Source organism: Penicillium daleae (assembly GCF_028827525.1).
Source record: "Penicillium daleae strain IBT 16125 chromosome Unknown utg000006l_segment0_segment0, whole genome shotgun sequence".
Taxonomy (NCBI): domain Eukaryota; kingdom Fungi; phylum Ascomycota; class Eurotiomycetes; order Eurotiales; family Aspergillaceae; genus Penicillium; species Penicillium daleae.
The window spans coordinates 3420417-3437239 of record NW_026623154.1 but is presented as its reverse complement, the minus strand read 5'-3'; the positions used below and the strand labels follow the sequence as shown (position 1 = coordinate 3437239).

General features: G+C 49.5%; 8 protein-coding genes across 8 annotated transcripts; 4 read left to right on the top strand and 4 right to left on the bottom strand.

The window, feature by feature from the left end:
- Nucleotides 1-162: 162 nt before the first annotated feature.
- On the bottom strand, nucleotides 163-1092 carry N7458_006934 (RTA1 domain-containing protein; the record flags this gene model as incomplete). The annotated part of the gene is made up of 2 exons (XM_056910316.1): nucleotides 163-866; nucleotides 942-1092. 2 exons carry the CDS (start codon nucleotides 1090-1092, stop codon nucleotides 163-165), a joined length of 855 nt encoding a protein of 284 aa, XP_056766020.1.
- A 647-nt stretch (nucleotides 1093-1739) lies between these two features.
- On the top strand, nucleotides 1740-3219 carry N7458_006933 (Zn(II)2Cys6 transcription factor domain-containing protein; the record flags this gene model as incomplete). Its single annotated transcript, XM_056910315.1, has 3 exons — nucleotides 1740-1808; nucleotides 1869-2689; nucleotides 2766-3219. 3 exons carry the CDS (start codon nucleotides 1740-1742, stop codon nucleotides 3217-3219), a joined length of 1344 nt encoding a protein of 447 aa, XP_056766019.1.
- Nucleotides 3220-3363: 144 nt separating this feature from the next.
- On the bottom strand, nucleotides 3364-5078 carry N7458_006932 (FMN-dependent alpha-hydroxy acid dehydrogenase; the record flags this gene model as incomplete). Its single annotated transcript, XM_056910314.1, has 5 exons — nucleotides 3364-3450; nucleotides 3526-3599; nucleotides 3674-4877; nucleotides 4936-4994; nucleotides 5051-5078. The coding sequence occupies 5 exons, from the start codon at nucleotides 5076-5078 to the stop codon at nucleotides 3364-3366; spliced, it is 1452 nt and encodes a 483-aa protein (XP_056766018.1).
- A 434-nt stretch (nucleotides 5079-5512) lies between these two features.
- On the top strand, nucleotides 5513-7112 carry N7458_006931 (Zn(II)2Cys6 transcription factor; the record flags this gene model as incomplete). The annotated part of the gene is made up of 2 exons (XM_056910313.1): nucleotides 5513-5588; nucleotides 5647-7112. 2 exons carry the CDS (start codon nucleotides 5513-5515, stop codon nucleotides 7110-7112), a joined length of 1542 nt encoding a protein of 513 aa, XP_056766017.1.
- Nucleotides 7113-7205: 93 nt separating this feature from the next.
- Nucleotides 7206-8232, bottom strand: N7458_006930 (phytanoyl-CoA dioxygenase family protein; the record flags this gene model as incomplete). The annotated part of the gene is made up of 3 exons (XM_056910312.1): nucleotides 7206-7431; nucleotides 7520-7747; nucleotides 7799-8232. The coding sequence occupies 3 exons, from the start codon at nucleotides 8230-8232 to the stop codon at nucleotides 7206-7208; spliced, it is 888 nt and encodes a 295-aa protein (XP_056766016.1).
- A 1175-nt stretch (nucleotides 8233-9407) lies between these two features.
- N7458_006929 (Arginine permease CAN1) lies at nucleotides 9408-11115 on the top strand (the record flags this gene model as incomplete). Its single annotated transcript, XM_056910311.1, has 2 exons — nucleotides 9408-9588; nucleotides 9641-11115. 2 exons carry the CDS (start codon nucleotides 9408-9410, stop codon nucleotides 11113-11115), a joined length of 1656 nt encoding a protein of 551 aa, XP_056766015.1.
- Nucleotides 11116-11510: 395 nt separating this feature from the next.
- N7458_006928 (Hsp20/alpha crystallin family protein) lies at nucleotides 11511-12665 on the bottom strand (the record flags this gene model as incomplete). Its single annotated transcript, XM_056910310.1, has 1 exon — nucleotides 11511-12665. The coding sequence occupies one exon, from the start codon at nucleotides 12663-12665 to the stop codon at nucleotides 11511-11513; it is 1155 nt and encodes a 384-aa protein (XP_056766014.1).
- Nucleotides 12666-15039: 2374 nt separating this feature from the next.
- N7458_006927 (putative pyridine nucleotide-disulfide oxidoreductase) lies at nucleotides 15040-16755 on the top strand (the record flags this gene model as incomplete). Its single annotated transcript, XM_056910309.1, has 1 exon — nucleotides 15040-16755. The coding sequence occupies one exon, from the start codon at nucleotides 15040-15042 to the stop codon at nucleotides 16753-16755; it is 1716 nt and encodes a 571-aa protein (XP_056766013.1).
- Nucleotides 16756-16823: the final 68 nt, after the last annotated feature.

Genomic DNA, 16823 nt, shown 5'->3' with positions numbered 1-16823 from the left:
TGACTTGTGAGCTTTTTGATTTTGAGTCTGCACTTATGATCCGCTGATCTATTATGTCTGTCACTCGCTTGCTACAAAAGTTGGATATCCCCCGTTCTATAGCGCCAAACTCAAACAATTATCCCATAATAGTATGAAATGAAAATGATGCAAGATCTTCCCCTACAGGCGAACGGCGTCGCCGTACTCAGAGTTCTGTATACCTCCACCCTTTCCATCTCCAAGAATCACCGCTGGGTGATACACATTCATCACAACCATAGCAATGAACATCAACAGCGCATCAAAAATATATCCAAATGCCTCATGCGTCATGATATAGCCATCAAACCCACCCTTATACTCGATCAGACGGAAAATCGATCGAATCAAAATCAGCGCACTAACCACGTATAAGGCCAGCAAAATAGTGACCCAGTTACGCTGACGCCAGCCCTGACCCCTCGTTGAGAGACGCTCACCCTGAGACTTGGACGTCGGATTCTTCTCAATACGACTGTGAAAAATCGCAGCGACGACGACAAAGAACCCGAAGAAAAGAAGCTGCACCACCAAACCGCCAATAACGACGTTGGAGCCTGTCTGGCGAGTGCTAGTATTGCTAGATGCCATGAGTCCACCACCGGCGGATTGAAGGAAAAACGAGAAGACATCGCCCGAGACGAAGATCTTGGTCATCCAGCGGATACGCACGAGGCTTAGGTCCTCGGCGTTGAGGTATGTGACTGTTCGGCCGAGGACCATGTAGATCGATGCGGCGTATAGCGGGGGTGCGAGGAGGATTAGCACCGATTGCATAGCGTAGATAGGCACGGAGCTGAGGCTATGGCGGGCAATAACGCGGCAGATGTAGCCGATGATCTGGACTTTAGTGTTTGAAAGAAATTGTCAGTCTTCATTGCGTAGGATAAGGAGTTCTTGAGGGGCGATTTGTAACGTACAGACTCCTCCCACGACAAAGGGAATAAAGTACCAGCATCGGGCCTTGGTCAATTGGAATGCATGGAAGAAGGTCGTGCCAGAGAAGAGAATGATGAAGATGATACCCGCCGCGAGGGACGGGATATACCCGTACAGATTATCGTGGTTCATGTTTCCTTACTCGTAAAGGGAGTGAAGGAAAATGTATCTGGGACTCCGGAGATATCATTTCGGGAAGACCCGAGGGGCTATATATATGACTGCTATTTTCATATCAAACTCGTCTATCGCTTGGACGTTGACCCATCGTTACAGCCACCCTAACGGCCCTAACCGTGCCAAGAATTGGGGACAAAGATCCAATCCTTCCTCCGGAATCCACTCGTTCCAGGCTGGGGGCTATACGCAATACGCAAGTCAGGTCTGTACGGCACTAGCATTAGGAGAATGGGTCGAATTTCGCCAAATCTGACTGCCTAGAGCCTCAAAATAGTACGCTATCTCCCGCACCTGATTGAAAATATATGGGTTCTGAAATTTTCTTAGTTTTAAATCGATCCAAGTTCAGATTATTATTCTCCGGGGCTATACGAAATACGCAGCGGACTGAATTTATCCCATGGCATAATGGCATAAGTGGGTCCAGGCAGGCCCTTTCGGTGTACGGAGGACATTATTGTGGAGAAGCGAATTCGAATTCGAATCCGTATCCGCATCCGTAACCGAGTCCGTAGTCGAACTCGAATTCATTTATCTACTGTATCCCTCTGTAGGGCCGACGAGGCATTTAATCAGGGCTTCTGTTTTCTTTCTTTGCAATGGGTCCGCGTAGGACGCATCATAAGTCACGCAATGGCTGCCCTGAATGCAAGTCACGCCGGCTGAAGGTTTTTTCTTCCTCCCCCTATCTCTAGGCTTACCCGGCTTGATTCTAACACCGTGCCTAGTGCGATGAGCGTTATCCATGCACCAATTGTGTCAAACACGCTATTCAGTGCAGCTATGTTGCGCCTAATGATAATGCAGTGTCACCTGTCTCAAGTGTATCCCCAGCCACGCAGTCGCAGACTCATGGCCAGGACACCCGTCAGGTCTACTCGTTTCCCCAACATGCACACTGTGCGCCGACTCGCAATGGCAGCTACCCCTGGGCACTGGACAACGGAGACATCAGACCCGAATCTGAAAATAGGCTAGAGTTTCTGGGAACCTTGCCCAGCTCATCATTGGATTCCCCTGTCCCGGAAGAAGATTGGGGCCTTGACTTGGAATTGATGCACCATTATTGTACGGTGACATGCAACACCTTGTCACTACGCGAAGACGCACGCCATGTCTGGCGCGTTGTTGTGCCCACTGAAGGTTATTCTAATAAGTACCTTACGCACGGGATTCTCGCTATCGCAGCCGTTCACCGTGCATACCTCTATCCGATGTCCGCACAAAAGGAGAAATACATCAAGGCCTCTGCATATCATCTTGCTGCAGGTCTCAAAGAGTTCCGAGAACTCATCGCATCCCCCATCGACCCTGCAAATTGGCAACCGGTTTTTTGCTTTGCATCCATGATTTCGATACATCTGTGTACTGTCCCGATTCGACTCGGTGTCTCTCGATGGCCGAACCCAATCGCGAATGCTGTCGAGCTGTTTGCTAGCGTGAAGGGTTTACAGGCCATTATGAAACCATTCCTTCCGTCACTTGGAAGAACACAGTTGGCTCCAATGGCAAATTCTGTATGGCTTGAAAGCGAAATGCGTGTTCACAGGTAAGCTGCCTACTATTTCCCGAGAACAACTGGCATTGGAGAGCCTTGCATATAAGACGATTCTAATTTCATCTAGCCCTTCTCTTGCAGCACAGTCACTCTTACCAACGGATATCTGGACTCAAATATCCCGCCTCCATCGATTCATCGAAGAGTACCCATTCCCGGAAACGACGAGTAAAGACGACCCCACAGAGAAACACTCCGACCATCGGAAAGATTACGAATCCGCGCTCAAGTTCTACGAGAACTCTACTAGACAAATTGAACTTGCCGGACCTCATGTGGAAGCGGGCATGGTCTTCCTATGGGCCTACCCGCTCTCTAAGCAGTTCCATGAAGACTTACAGGCGCGTAAACCCGCGGCACTCGTCCTTCTTGCACACTACTGTGTCCTCTTACAGGCGGTTGATCACAAATGGTATTTGAATGGCATGGCATGCCAGCTGCTAGAGGATATTGAGCGCAATATACATCCTGGGTACCAAGACTGGCTGGTCTGGCCCAAGCGGTGGGTATATAGGAGATGAGTTCCTGACTACCCCGATTGTCCCCCTGGGCAAGTCGTAACAATGGCTTGAACTGCCCAAATGCTTTCTTTGCGGATTTGCATCGAACAACAGAGCATCCTGGTGTCATGGGTGTCGCGAATTTCTCAACCACAAATTGCAATGCTAGAGTTTTGACGAGTACTGTGCACGATAAGGCCCGAGATTGGAGGGACCATCGTACACCTGTTGCTCCAATATCCGAGTGTTGATCTATGCGCATAGAAATGTCAGGCGGGGATTGAACCGAATGATGCTATATAACATGATCTCAGAAACCACACTTACATGCTGCATTCCAAGTTGGTCAAGTCGTTGTACGCCAAGAAGACGCATGCAAGTTTTGGTCTCATCAGCCAAGACTGCGGGAACTTGGTTAGTCGATACTCTTTGACCAAAATATTTAGTGAAAGGGTGAAGACTGGGTTCCACTCACTCTGCAAAGTCCTCTTTACACCATCGACCCCTCCAGCAGCCAGACCCCATAGCGGCGGCCGACCGATACCAACCCCTTTGGCACCCAGACAAAGGGCCTTGACTACATCGGTTCCTCTTCTGACACCGCCGTCAATCCAAACTTCAACTTTGTCAAAGACCTCGGGGCAATATTTCCTCATCTCAAGCAGCGTGTGTACCGCCGGGGGCGATGTATCAAGAGATCGTCCTCCGTGGTTGGAGAGAATGATTCCCTTCACTCGAGATCGATGCAAGCCAGCGATATACGCATCTTCATGGGTCTGAATGCCCTTGAGAACGATCGGTAGAGTAGTGTGCTTCTCTAACCATGCAAGAGTTTTAGTCCATGTGAGAGACGGGTCCATCCCGGCAAAGACCTGCTTCTCAAGCGCTTCCTTCGAGCCCGGAGGGGCCTCAATTTCGGTAATCTCATCGATGACGTTACCACTGCGCTGGTCATCTTCGCGCTTTCCCATCACCGGAGTATCGAGTGTTAGGACGAGAAATTTGATCGCGCTTAATTTATTCACACGAGCGATCATCTTTTCACTTTTGGCTCGATCGTCTTGCACGTATAGTTGCCAGCCGAATGTCTGTCCTGGCACAGCATTTGCCACGATCTGCTCCGGTGTCATAGAAGCGCTATTCGAGATAATCTGTAGAGCTCCGAAACTTCCGCATGCTTCGGCAATTCCAGCTTCACCTGATGGATGTCCCAGTCGCGCCTGGGCAGCTGGTGAGACGTAGATAGGCATAGAAACCTGATTACCGAGCAAGTTCGTCTCGAGACTACATTCTGTGCAGTCAATGAAGACCCTAGGTCGCAAGAGAATCGACCGGAAAGCCTCTGTATTAAAGCGCTTCGTGATCTTGTCGTCGGCCGCCGAGTAGTAGTATGCCCATGCTTTCTTGCTCACTTTCTTCGTAGCAAGTTCTTCGATTTCATCCATGTTGAGGAGATTTTGCACAGGAGGATAATCCTCGGTCTTTCCCGAGGTCCCGGGCCGTGGTTCTGACTTGATTATAGTTGCAGGATCAACGGTCCCCAGGAACGCCTCGGCCTTGAGATTTTCTTCAAGAGTACCGGAAGGGTGAACCGGGTCATATTCCTCGGTTGCATCCTTGCCCGCGAGTCTGAGAATAACATTTGCACCGCCAGGATGGTCGGAAACAAAGTCGGTTACCTTGGATGGCCTAGTCAGTTCGATAATCCAAGTCTCACTAGGAAGTTCGAAAACTAACATCGTACACTTTTCCGTAGAGAATTACCCAGCAACTCTTGGGGCTGTTGTGCTTGGCCACTGAACGCGTGTTAGTCGTTTCAGTACCGAGCAGGTGGTATTATTAGAGATAGTACCTTCTGCAGCGTCGAAAACTTTCCCCATGTTGAAATATTCACAATTGGGATGAAGAAAGAATGCAGGCAAACGGTAAATCGAGCTCGATTTGAACCTCGGAGTTCCTGCGGGATAAGCCGACGGAGGTTCAGGAAACTTGGGCTCCTCCGCCGGGGGGTTGAGCTGTGTTTTTAGGCGGGTTCCAGTCCGGAGTAGTGGGTCTTGACCCTTTCCACCTGGCCCTACTCGGCCGTTTGGCCAGACATCCGACCGTCCAATAGAAAACGGGGTTTTAGCGACGCAAGAATCGATAAAGAGCTGCTATCGTGCGGGGTACCGGAGGAAGACCGCGACAGCCAGGATCTGCCGCGACTTTGACATGAACACACCACGAAAGAGACAATCGGAGCTATGTGACTTGACCCCACCTTGATTCTGAACATCTCTGAATTGATTCGGCTGTCTTCTAAGCCTTGTCTGAGATGGCGCCTTCCAGCAAACTTATGAGGAACGTTCGGATTGACTCCTTGCCGTCCGATCGCCAGATAGCGGCTAAAGGTATGTAGAAAGGACTTCGTGCATGACACTAGACAAGGACACACCTAATGTTAATTAGATTGCCGCCAGTGTATCAGACGTCGCATTAAATGTGACCGCACAATTCCACACTGTGAAAAGTGTACGATCCGCAAGCTGTCTTGTCCAGGCTTCCCTCGCATTCACCTGAGATGGGATCAGGGGGTGGCCAGTCGTGGCAATTTCAGAGGCAAGGCATTGCCAGTGCCGAAACCAAGCAAGCCGTCAGAGCCAGTTGTGGGCGATGCTCACGCGCTTACGCTCGGTCTATATATCGATACGGTGTCTCCTACGAGAGACGCGAGCCTATTGAACAAGCATCTTTCTCGATCCCTTGATGAAAACTTGCTTCAGCATTTCTTCTCCACGGTTGTGTCTCATTTAACCTGGCTCGATGACGGTCCATGCAATCCATGGAGGAGCTTGATCCAGCCTTTAGTCAACAGATCGGACTATCTCCGGGTATCCATTTCTGGCCTTGCAGCCGCTCATTTATCTGCCACATCGGTAGATGATGCCCAGTCATCATTCTTTTTGCAGATTAATCATCGCGTTCGGAATGACACTTTGAAGAGCTTGAGCTATAGAATGCGCTTGGAACTTTGTGCAAATACTACGACATCGAGGACAAGGTCCCTGGACTTTGCCCTCTTGGAGATGCTTGCCTGTACTCTCATTCTTTGCTATTCAGAGCTGCACATCCCGAGCTCAACAGACTGGGGATTGCACCTTCGGGCTTGCCGCACGATGATTGAGAGATGTTACCTGAGATCTTGTCGGGAACAGCCCCAAGACGCACTGTCCAGATTCCTCATCAAAGAGGTTGTTGATCTAGAGACGTTTGGCAACCTTGCGGGATTCAAATGCTCAGGAAATCTAAGCACAGATATGGACTCCGGCTCCTTCTTGAACACCAATTTCTGGACCTTCACAGCTCTTATCAACGAGATCACTGCCACTGGAAAGCTTCACTCAGATCGTTCGGATACCCGTCAAAGTTTCATCGAGCCGGACATGACGGAGTGGCATGATAAACTCGAAGCGGCATATCATCGAGCTACTGGAATGGTAACTTCTTCGCCAGAATGTGATGCCATCCAAAGCATGTTCCACACTATAATCGATGCTCATTATTACGCTACTCTGGTTTACAGCTACCAATGTCTAGCTCCGCACGCAAAACACATCCAAAGAGTGGTGGAATATTGTGATATTATCTGGCATACCATTCAAGCTGTCACGAAAAGCTCACACCCTGCATTCATACATGACGTTTTCTTTCCTCTTTTCATTGTTGGTACCCAATGTCAGATTGATAGAGAAAGGCAGTCTGAAGTAGAAATGGCTTTCTTGCAATCCATATCTGCGACAGGCTTTTGGTGTAACCAGACTGCGTTGCAGATGCTGCGCCTCTTCTGGAAACACTCGGATCATAGCGGGAACGAAACTTGGATTCAATTTGCTCGAAGAAACGAAGCTGCAATCGGTCCATTTGTTATCTTTTGAGCAGAGGTTGAGGACAGATCCTGTTCTCGGAAGTGTGACGAAACTTGACTTTCCACCTTCGTGGATGCGTTTCCGCTCTTGGAAGACGTTGAATCACATATTGATGGTTTCTTCATCCTCGACCCCGAAGAGAACCCTCATAGGGTCCTGGTAGTTCATGAACCCTACTCCAGGGTCGCAAAGTCCATAGCCTAACAGTCTCTGAGCCTGTGGTTTGAGCTGTCTGGCTCGCTCAAGTGGTACCATGAGGAACTGGTTCTCAGCAGGGCGCAGCGTTGGCTTGCAGAGGAAGATACCAACCGTCTCACGGTACTCGTCCCTACAGGACGCCAAACGTCTAATTAGCAAGGCCTCAAACGATATCCTCATTGAAGGAGGAAGCGTGGAACAAATTGAGATGTTCGTACCGAGTGATATTAGAGCCACCAGCATGGTAGAGGTTGCCCAAGAAGATGAATGCGTCTCCAGGCTGAAGCTCTGCGGGAACAGCCTCCTCATTCAGTGGCCGACGCTCCGGTCCCCACAAATGCGAGCCGGGAATTGCAATCGTGGCACCGTTCTCTTTCGTTGTCTTTGTCAGTGCCGTCACACAGCCGATCATGACAGGCATCTCTTTATTTGTGGGATGATAATCGCTTTTCAAGGTATGTTAGTCCTGGTCAGGGCCTGGAAGGTGATGTACATACTTGTCATCCCGATGCAGCACCTGCTGCTTCCCTCCAGGGTTCACTCGAAATCCAACAGTGGAAGATATAATCGGCTTGCCGCTGACTGTCACTTGACGGTCATCTCTCCAGAAGGTGAAGCTCGAGGAGACGAGAGCATTCGCAACGCTTATATAGAATGGGTTGCAGGCAAGCTCTACGCAAGCATCAGAAATGCCTAACAAACCCGTTGCGCGCTGGGTCGTTGCTGGAAAGAAACCATATTTATCGGGGATATCTTTATCGAAGTGAGGCTTTAAGTCATTTTTGATTTGCTCGGCCAGTTCAGAGGAGATGAGGTTCTCGATGATCACTCCACCGTCACGTTCAATGAATGAGATGGCCTTCTCGGGCGTAGTTGAAGCTTCAGCGGTGTTCAGCCGCACGAACGAGGGGCTATCAATTGGGTTGATCATCATGGAATGGGAGCCAAGGCTGGGGGTACGGTTGGGAAGAATTCTGGAAAATAGATATCTTGGCCTCGCGCAGAGGATTATTTTCATTCTTATATGCTCACGGCTTACTATGAGGATGCTTCCTGTGAGAGTCTTTTACATATCGAAGATGCATTCTCTATGGTATTGAAATTGTATTCTCCAAAGTTTCTCCACATTCCCTTCAAACCGAAGAGTCTATTGGCCATGATCATGATATCTTTACAAAGGCGCGTATAGCGTTTCCTTATGACATGCGATGCAGGCTAACCTGAAACAGACAGGTCGGCAGAGAAACGTGCTTAGAAGGCTCTAGCGATACGTTTCATTGGCCATGCTGACGAGCTTGAGGCCTAAACAAGTTAGATGGCCTGTGGGAGAAACCTTGTGTTCGGCCGAGGTTTCGCCGCTCGGCTATCTCCGCTTGTATGCGCCCTAGCGATCCTCGATTTGACAGCCCATGTTCTATCTCGAGAACGTGTGACCTCAACAAATTGACAGAAATGCTTGTACAGACAGGATAAGTCATCATCGCAGACATTAGTGCGGGGTAGTGGACCGTTGCCAATCATGATGAGCGTGGAGAAGGGGGAGCGATGTCGGAGTGGGCCCAGTAATGGATGCCTCGGCCAGCTCCAAAATCGTCGGCCAATCGACGAATTTGACACAAACTAAGCCGAAAAGAACAGGACGGACGAGAAAAGGAGATGCGGGGTGCTAAACCACGAATGAGGATGGCATAGAAGTCAGCTAGCAACGACACTATAGAAAGGGTCCCACTGCGACTCACTAATCTTTCTGTTTTCTCTTCTCAATTTTCCCCAGACCCATAATACGACTGCGAGGTGACTCAAGTACCCACGCGTCTACGATCTGGTTGCAAATTCACTGGCTGGATACCTTCAGTGAGGTCAGAGGGTGGAGAACCGGCTTCGAATCCTTTGACAAGAACGGAGACGTCAAGCAGCAAGGACACCAACCAGGAAAACCTCGCCTTGCCAAATGAATCTGTAATCAGCAGCCAAAAATATCGCATTACTTGATATTTTGGGACTCGAAGCAGGGACCCAGTTATTCATCGACCAATCTCAACCTTCGAGTAAGCTCCGGTGGAGTCCATTCTTCTTGTGAATCCCAGAAGGTGACAGGGCACGATAATGGCCAATACATCCCTGACGATGGTCCCCAAGGACCCAAAGGACGAGCCTACTACGTACAAGCTCAACGAGGGCCACAATGAGATTGCAAATGAGGCACAAGTTGTATATGGCCAGCCGAGGAACCTGCCTACCTTGAAGCGCAAGCTAAAGAGCAGACACCTTCAGATGATTGCAATCGGTAAGTTCACAGTCCTTTCCATGTATAAAGCGTCCTTCTCATCTAGCAATAGGAGGTACAATTGGTACTGGTCTATTCATCTCCAGTGGAGAGGCACTAGCGCACGCTGGCCCTATTGGCGCACTCATCGCATATATTTTCATCGGCACTATTGTCTTTTCGGTCATGACGTCTCTAGGTGAAATCGCTACCTACCTTCCAATTCCAGGAGCGTTCACATCTTATGCCACTCGACTGATTGATCCTAGCCTTGGCTTTGCAATGGGATGGATCTACTGGTTTTCTTGGGCTATCACATTCGCTCTTGAACTAACAGCTACTGGTTTAATCATCCAATATTGGGATCCGTCTGTCAACATTGCTATCTTCATTGCGGTATTCTGGGTTGTCATGACACTTCTTAATCTGCTACCTGTCAACTTCTATGGAGAACTAGAGTTCTGGTTCTCCAGCATCAAAGTTATTACAATCATTGGCTTCATCATTTTTGCCATCTGCATCGATGCTGGTGCTGGACAACAGGGCTACCTCGGGTTTCACAATTGGGTCCACCCAGGACCATTTGTTGATTATCTCGTGACGCCGGGACCAACTGCGAAGTTTGTGGGCTTCTGGGCTGTCCTTATACAAGCTGGTTTCTCCTGCCAAGGCACCGAATTGGTTGGTCTCGCCGCTGGTGAGAGTGAAAACCCACGTCAAACCGTGCCAAAAGCGATTCGAGCAACCTTCTTCCGAATCCTTATATTTTACGTGTTCTCTGTGTTCTTTATCGGCCTCTTAGTGCCATCTGATAATCCCGATCTTCTATCCAGCGAAGCCAATGCATCTGCATCTCCATTCGTGATTGCTGCAGGATTAGCAGGGGTCAAAGTTCTGCCTAGCATCATCAATGCCGTCCTATTGACGGTGGTGCTATCAGCCGCTAATTCAAACATCTATAGTGGTAGCCGTATGTTGATTGGCCTATCCCAGGATGGCTTTGCTCCAGCATTTTTGGCCAAGACTTCGAAGGGTGGTGTTCCCTATTACGGGGTTCTACTGACCGCGGCCTTCGGCCTTCTTGGTTTCATGAACATTTCGACTTCTGGCAGCACCGTCTTCAACTGGCTCTTGAATATCTCCGCTGTTGCGGGTTTCATTCTGTGGGCATCACTAAACGCCTGTCACCTTGCGTTCATGCGAGCTCTGAAGGCTCGGAGTATCTCTCGAGATCTTCTTCCTTACAAAGCTCCCTTCCAACCCTTCCTGTCTTACTATGGATTGTTTTTCAACATTCTCATTATGCTGACACAAGGATTTACCGCATGGATTCCTTCGTTCAGCGTCGAGAGCTTCTTTATCGCATATGTCAGCCTCATTCTCTTCGCTGTGTTGTATATTGGTCACAAACTGGTTTATCGGGATCCTCTGGTTTCTCCTCTACAGGCTGACCTTGACACTGGCCGACTTGAGGTTGAGAATGAACATTGGGAGGTCACAGTGCCTACCACATGGTACGGCAAACTGTGGTATATGATTAACGGCTAAGAAACCAGTATGCACGGCATTGCATTGAGATTTACCTTTTGTATCTAGCAACTTCAGCCGGAATATCTCTCGTGGTATTGAGCACCAGAGAATCGGACGGGAGGCTGATCTAATTAATATGAGGAGGGAAATAATTCGTGTAGTAGGCACTTCAACAGTATCAGATGCATTATTATTCCTACCTATAGGCTACGACTACAATGGGTCATCTCAGTGATCTGTAGGGACAGGGTATGCATTTACAGATAAGACATACGAAAACTGAGGGTATGTTGATGTATCACCCGCATAAGGGTGGTTATCAATTATTCAATCTGGATCGAGTACTAACTAAGAAGAGCAAAATCTCAAAAGCTCCCATACTCCTAACAAAAGAAAACAATAACTATCTCGGTTTAATGCACCGGGACCTTGACATATTCCTTAGTCTCCCCATCATCAGATTCACTCTCATCAGATTCAGAGGGAGTCAACGTCACGCTGGCTTTCTCATCCACCTGCATAGCGTCTTTCTCATTCACAATATTCCCGTCTTCAACGACAACCTTCTTTTTCAGCTCTGGCTCCGACTCAGTCTTCGGGAGAGTCACGTTCAGAACACCATCCTCCAATTTAGCGGTGATCTCATGAACGGAGATTGCCGCGGGAGCCTCGTGTGTTCCAAGGCGAACTTCGCGCTCAAAGACGCCAACTTCGCGGGTTCGTTCCTCCAATGCGAGAGCTTGGTGCAAATCCTCGCTGATACCAGGTCGGTAGACCACACCCGCGAGGCGCAGGACAGACTCATCGGGATCATAATCAATGCTCAGGTCGTCCTTCTTGGCACCAGGCAGAGAGACGTGCACAATATAACTGGTAGGAGTATCGAAGACATCAACAGATGGAACAAAGTCCACACCTTCGGGAGCTGGACCGTTCAACTGGATACCAAATTGCGAGGCAATATTGCGCAAGAAGTCGAAGTTCGGGAAGCCTGGCCCTGCGCCGAAGGGAGGAGGAGGGCCACCATGGTGTCTGCCTCGGCCGCCACGACCTCCCCAGTGGTGACCACCTCGTCCATGGTGACCGAATGGCCTGAAGCCAGGATGATCATGGCCTGGTCCACAGCGGCCCCGGCCACCTCGACCGAGTCCATGGGGACCACCACGACCGTGGTGCTTACCCTTACCACATCGGCCATGGGGACGCTTTTCGTTATCGGTCTCGAGCTCGGAGGATGAGGTTGCTCCCTGCTCTGTGTCGCGGGTCTTTTCGTTGGAGCTAGATGGGCCAGCGGTGGGCTCGGTGGTCTGGGCACGAGGGGTCTCGAAGCCGCGAGTATGGTCCTCGTCTTGTTCGCGGGGATCCCATCCCCAGAATGCATTCGGAGGTGGAGGTGGTCCATGGTGGTTGTGATGAGGATGGTGATGGTTGCCCCAGCCCCAGAAAGGAGGGGGCGGGTGAGGATGATGGTGTCCTCGAGGAGCAAAGAAAGGATGATCCTCCAAGGAAGCCGCCAAATAATCCCAGAAGGGATTTGGTGGGCGATTTAAATCATGAATAGAAGCCATCTTGATGTGAATAGAACACAGATCTGATATACTTATCTAAAACAAATGTTGTATTGACTGAAGATGTCGAGTAGTTGGGCTTAAAAGGAAATAACCGATGAAGCTGGATCAAGTAGAAGAAGATAGACCGTGAGGTGATCTGATTCTATGCAACAATGATTGTTCTACGTTTCTTATATACTTCACACCTCGGTCTTAGGCAGCCACTATGCCTCGTCACCTCGGAGTCGGCCACATCAGAGCAGGTGTACGTACGACCACGCTGCCTTGAACTACGGAGCAATGCTATTCGCCGTCGGATGATTAGGCGATCCGAGCGGTAGTATCAAGCTTCCAAGTTTCTAAGCGCGATCGATGATATCCGAAGGTGCTGGAAGTGTCATAGCTCGGGGAGGCAAAGTCAGACGCATGATAGCTAACTCCGAGGTTGTTTCTGGTTAGCTTCGGAGTGTGGTGAAGTCCGAGCTTCCAAGCTGAGATGACCGACCCCGAATCTCGACGGTTTCTGACTCATCGCCGAGCGCCACACCGCGCCACATCTGTGGCGATTGGCTGCAGGGGTACGCCCCCTTAATCTACATGCCCTGTGACAGAGCTGAAAGCTTCAGAATGGACAAGATGTTAACAGAATCTACTTGATCAGATAAACAAATGCAGCCGTGAGATCGGATATGCATACCTGGTCTTTCGTTGACACCTCGCAAGGCTGCAAAGCTGGAGGATTTAGTACTAAATCACGTGACACTAAGAAACAGAGGTAATTGCTGCTTACTCCGTACTTTCGTCTGCTTTCTATTCTCCTCTCAGATATCATCTGTGTTGCTGTTCTTTTGCACGTAAAATTCTGCACTTAGTTGTCAGTTTATCACCATGCCGTCGTTACTCCGCAACTTTCCAGTGTACATCCTCTCTTCCGTCATTCTACTGGGCGCCTTCTCCCGGTTCACGCATGGCCTGTACACCCCTGCTTGGTATGCGTTTCAAGAATACCACATGCCCGATGATGGCTCATTGGGCGCCAAAATCACACCCATATTTGACACGCTGGTGGGATTGAGTCTCATATTTGGGAACCGAGGACAGAGGCTCTCTGCGGCTAGTATTAGCCTAGTGTTTTTCATTATCGGACTTGCAATGCAAGTCCGTGCGGGGAAGGATTATCTAGGTGATATTGTGCTGATAACTGTGGCCGTGTCTTCGGTGATAGCATCATGCAAACGACATTGAGATTGATTGAGATCCTCGTGGCTCGAAGTCTAGAGCCGATATAGTCAACTTTGCAAAACATTGCGTTTCTACTCAAATTCCAGTTCTCCTTGATCTTTAGGACTGAAATTGTACTCGGTGAGCGACAGCGCTCTTTTCAACCCTCTATTTTAGAACCAAGTCATATATGTTCTTACTTCTGCGGTTATCAATGGGAGTGGCTCTTGAACAGTAGGTTTGGGGGCATGTACACTGGTGCCTTAGGCATGATAAACGTCCTTTGGCGCAAAGTCCGACCGCGGTCTCTCAGTACTGCTAATGAGCCTGATAAATGGCTTGTGCTTTTCATTCCTGGTCTTCTTTTTCTCCTTTATTGTTTAAAGCTCTTGATTGAGCCCTCGTCTGCTATTGAGAGACGGCAAACTTCTCTTGCACGGCCCTTTCTTCTACCTGCAATCGGCAAAAGCTTATCTGTTTCTCTACAAATATCCATTTCTAGCTGTCTCATTTGCTTTCCTTGTAGATGTAGTACATAGTGAATAGCTGTGGTATGATTGCTCAGGTGGGGCATGGACCTCTATAAGCCACCATCACATGACATCGACTTAATCTATAAGTGCCTCTTTATTTCACCACCTTATTATTCTCCCTTCTCCTTGCGCTACCCTGCATCCTCAATAATTCCTCCAAGCTCATCACAGATCAATCTCTGCATCACCATGTGAACAGACTGCTCAACCATTCCAAGCCTAAATCTTCCGATAGACTGTAGCGGCACGTGCCATAATTCTCACCGATGGCTCCGAAGGGTTCCGGGTTTCCCCTTCGAGACAAGACCATGGCCAGCCGTAGGGATTCACCACTTCCACTGACAGAACAATAGCTATGGAAGTTCGAGAACCCGAACCCGGGTGGATGCCAGTGGGTCTGAAGAATGCTCGTCTCTGAGATTCCGATCCGAGTATTTCCTTCTTTCAATATATCGTGTTCCACTCTGTAGCTAAGTTGGCCGCGGGATGAAGTCATAGATGTGTCAGCCAGAAGACAGTAACTTCGTAGTATTCTCACCCAGGGCTTAATATATCTGATGTTCCGAGCGAAGCTGCCACTGAGAAGACCCAATCTTGTCAACGATTGATATCAGCTCAACTAGATCTATCACGTTACGATGTCTCCCCGGCCATTGAGGCAGGCCTTCAATCTCCGCCCATCTCTGATCGGTCATCCGGACTATCCTGCATTCAAGTATACCCGGAGCAGGGTCTTTTTGAAGAACGGACCTGGCCAGAGATGTCTTGCAACATTTGCAGAACATTCAGCTGCTACGACCAAGTCGGATAGCAAACAGGAGCGTGTCGTTATCCTTGGTTCCGGTTGGGGTGGATATACCATCTCGCGCCGCCTGTCTCCAAAGTCTTTCTCGCCAATCATCATTTCTCCACGCTCCTACTTTGTTTTCACTCCTCTCTTAACCGACACAGCCAGTGGCTCGTTGGATTTCTCCAACATCGTCGAGCCAGTCCGGGATCCACGCGCCAAAGTTGACTTCATCCAAGCGGCTGCACGCGCTATTGACTTGAAAAAGAAGACTATCTTGTGCGAGGCCACTGTAGTCAGAAGCGGTGTTACAGAGTCACCGCGTACTTCTGAAGATGAGAGACAAGGCGACGAAGGGCCTGAAGCGTCCTTCAAGCCGCCAATCAAAGAGCTGCGCCACTGGGAACAAGGAGAAACATTCGAGGTTCCATATGATAAACTGGTCATCGCAGTTGGTGCTGTGAGTCAAACCTTTGGTACTCCAGGTGTTCGTGAAAATGCCATGTTCTTCAAAGATATTGGCGATGCCAAGCGGGTGAAGCGGCGCGTGCGTGAATGTTTCGAGCTGGCGGTTCTTCCAACCACAACGCCCGAGATGCGCAAGTGGCTCCTTCACTTTGCAATTGTTGGCGCCGGCCCTACGGGCACCGAACTCGCCGCGTCCCTGCGTGATTTCATCTACAAGGACTTGATGACGCTGTATCCCGCTCTCAAAGGCATTCCAAAGATCAGTCTTTACGACGTTGCCCCTAAAGTACTGTCAATGTTTGACGAATCTCTCTCCCGTTATGCGATGGACACCATGAGGAGCGAAGGTATTGACATCAAAACCTCTCATCATGTCCAGAGCTTGCACTGGGGTCCACCCGGTGCACCGGAACCACATGAGATGGATCCCAAGCGCTGCTTAACTTTGACAACCAAGGAGGAGGGCGAGGTTGGCGTCGGAATGTGCGTCTGGGCGACAGGCAATGCGATGACCAAGTTCGTTAGCCAGTCACTAAGTGCAGTGAAAGAATTCCCAGACAATTCTATCTACACCCTTAATGGCGAATGCAGCCCTGCTGCACCCACTGGGCAGTCCTCCTGGGAGTACAAGAAGGTTCCCAAAACAGGTGCTCTACTCGTCGACGGGCATCTCCGAGTGCAGCTGCAAAACGATGACGGACAGACTGCAGTTCTCAACGATGTCTTTGCTCTGGGCGACAATGCCATGCCTGAGACTGGTGCACCTCCCGCCACAGCACAGGCAACTTATCAGGAAGCAAAGTGGCTCGCAGATCGTCTTAACAAGCGAGACCTGGCAAAGACACCACCTTTCTCGTTCAGAAATATGGGCACTCTGGCCTACATTGGCAGCGAGAAGGCCCTTATGCAAATTCCTCACGATATTCATGATCCAAGCAAGCGCAGTAAATACCTACCTGGGGGAATCACAGGCCGCATGGCACGGGTGGTCTGGAGCGCAGCGTATATTACCATGTCCATCAGTTGGCGCAACAAGCTGCGGATAGCGTTCAGGTGGACATTGAACAGATTGTTCGGGAGAGACGTGTCGCGCTTTTGAGTTTATCGTATAGATAGTCAGTGTTAATTTTAGCGGAGGCGTTGTGCAAATACATGTCAACATTGATC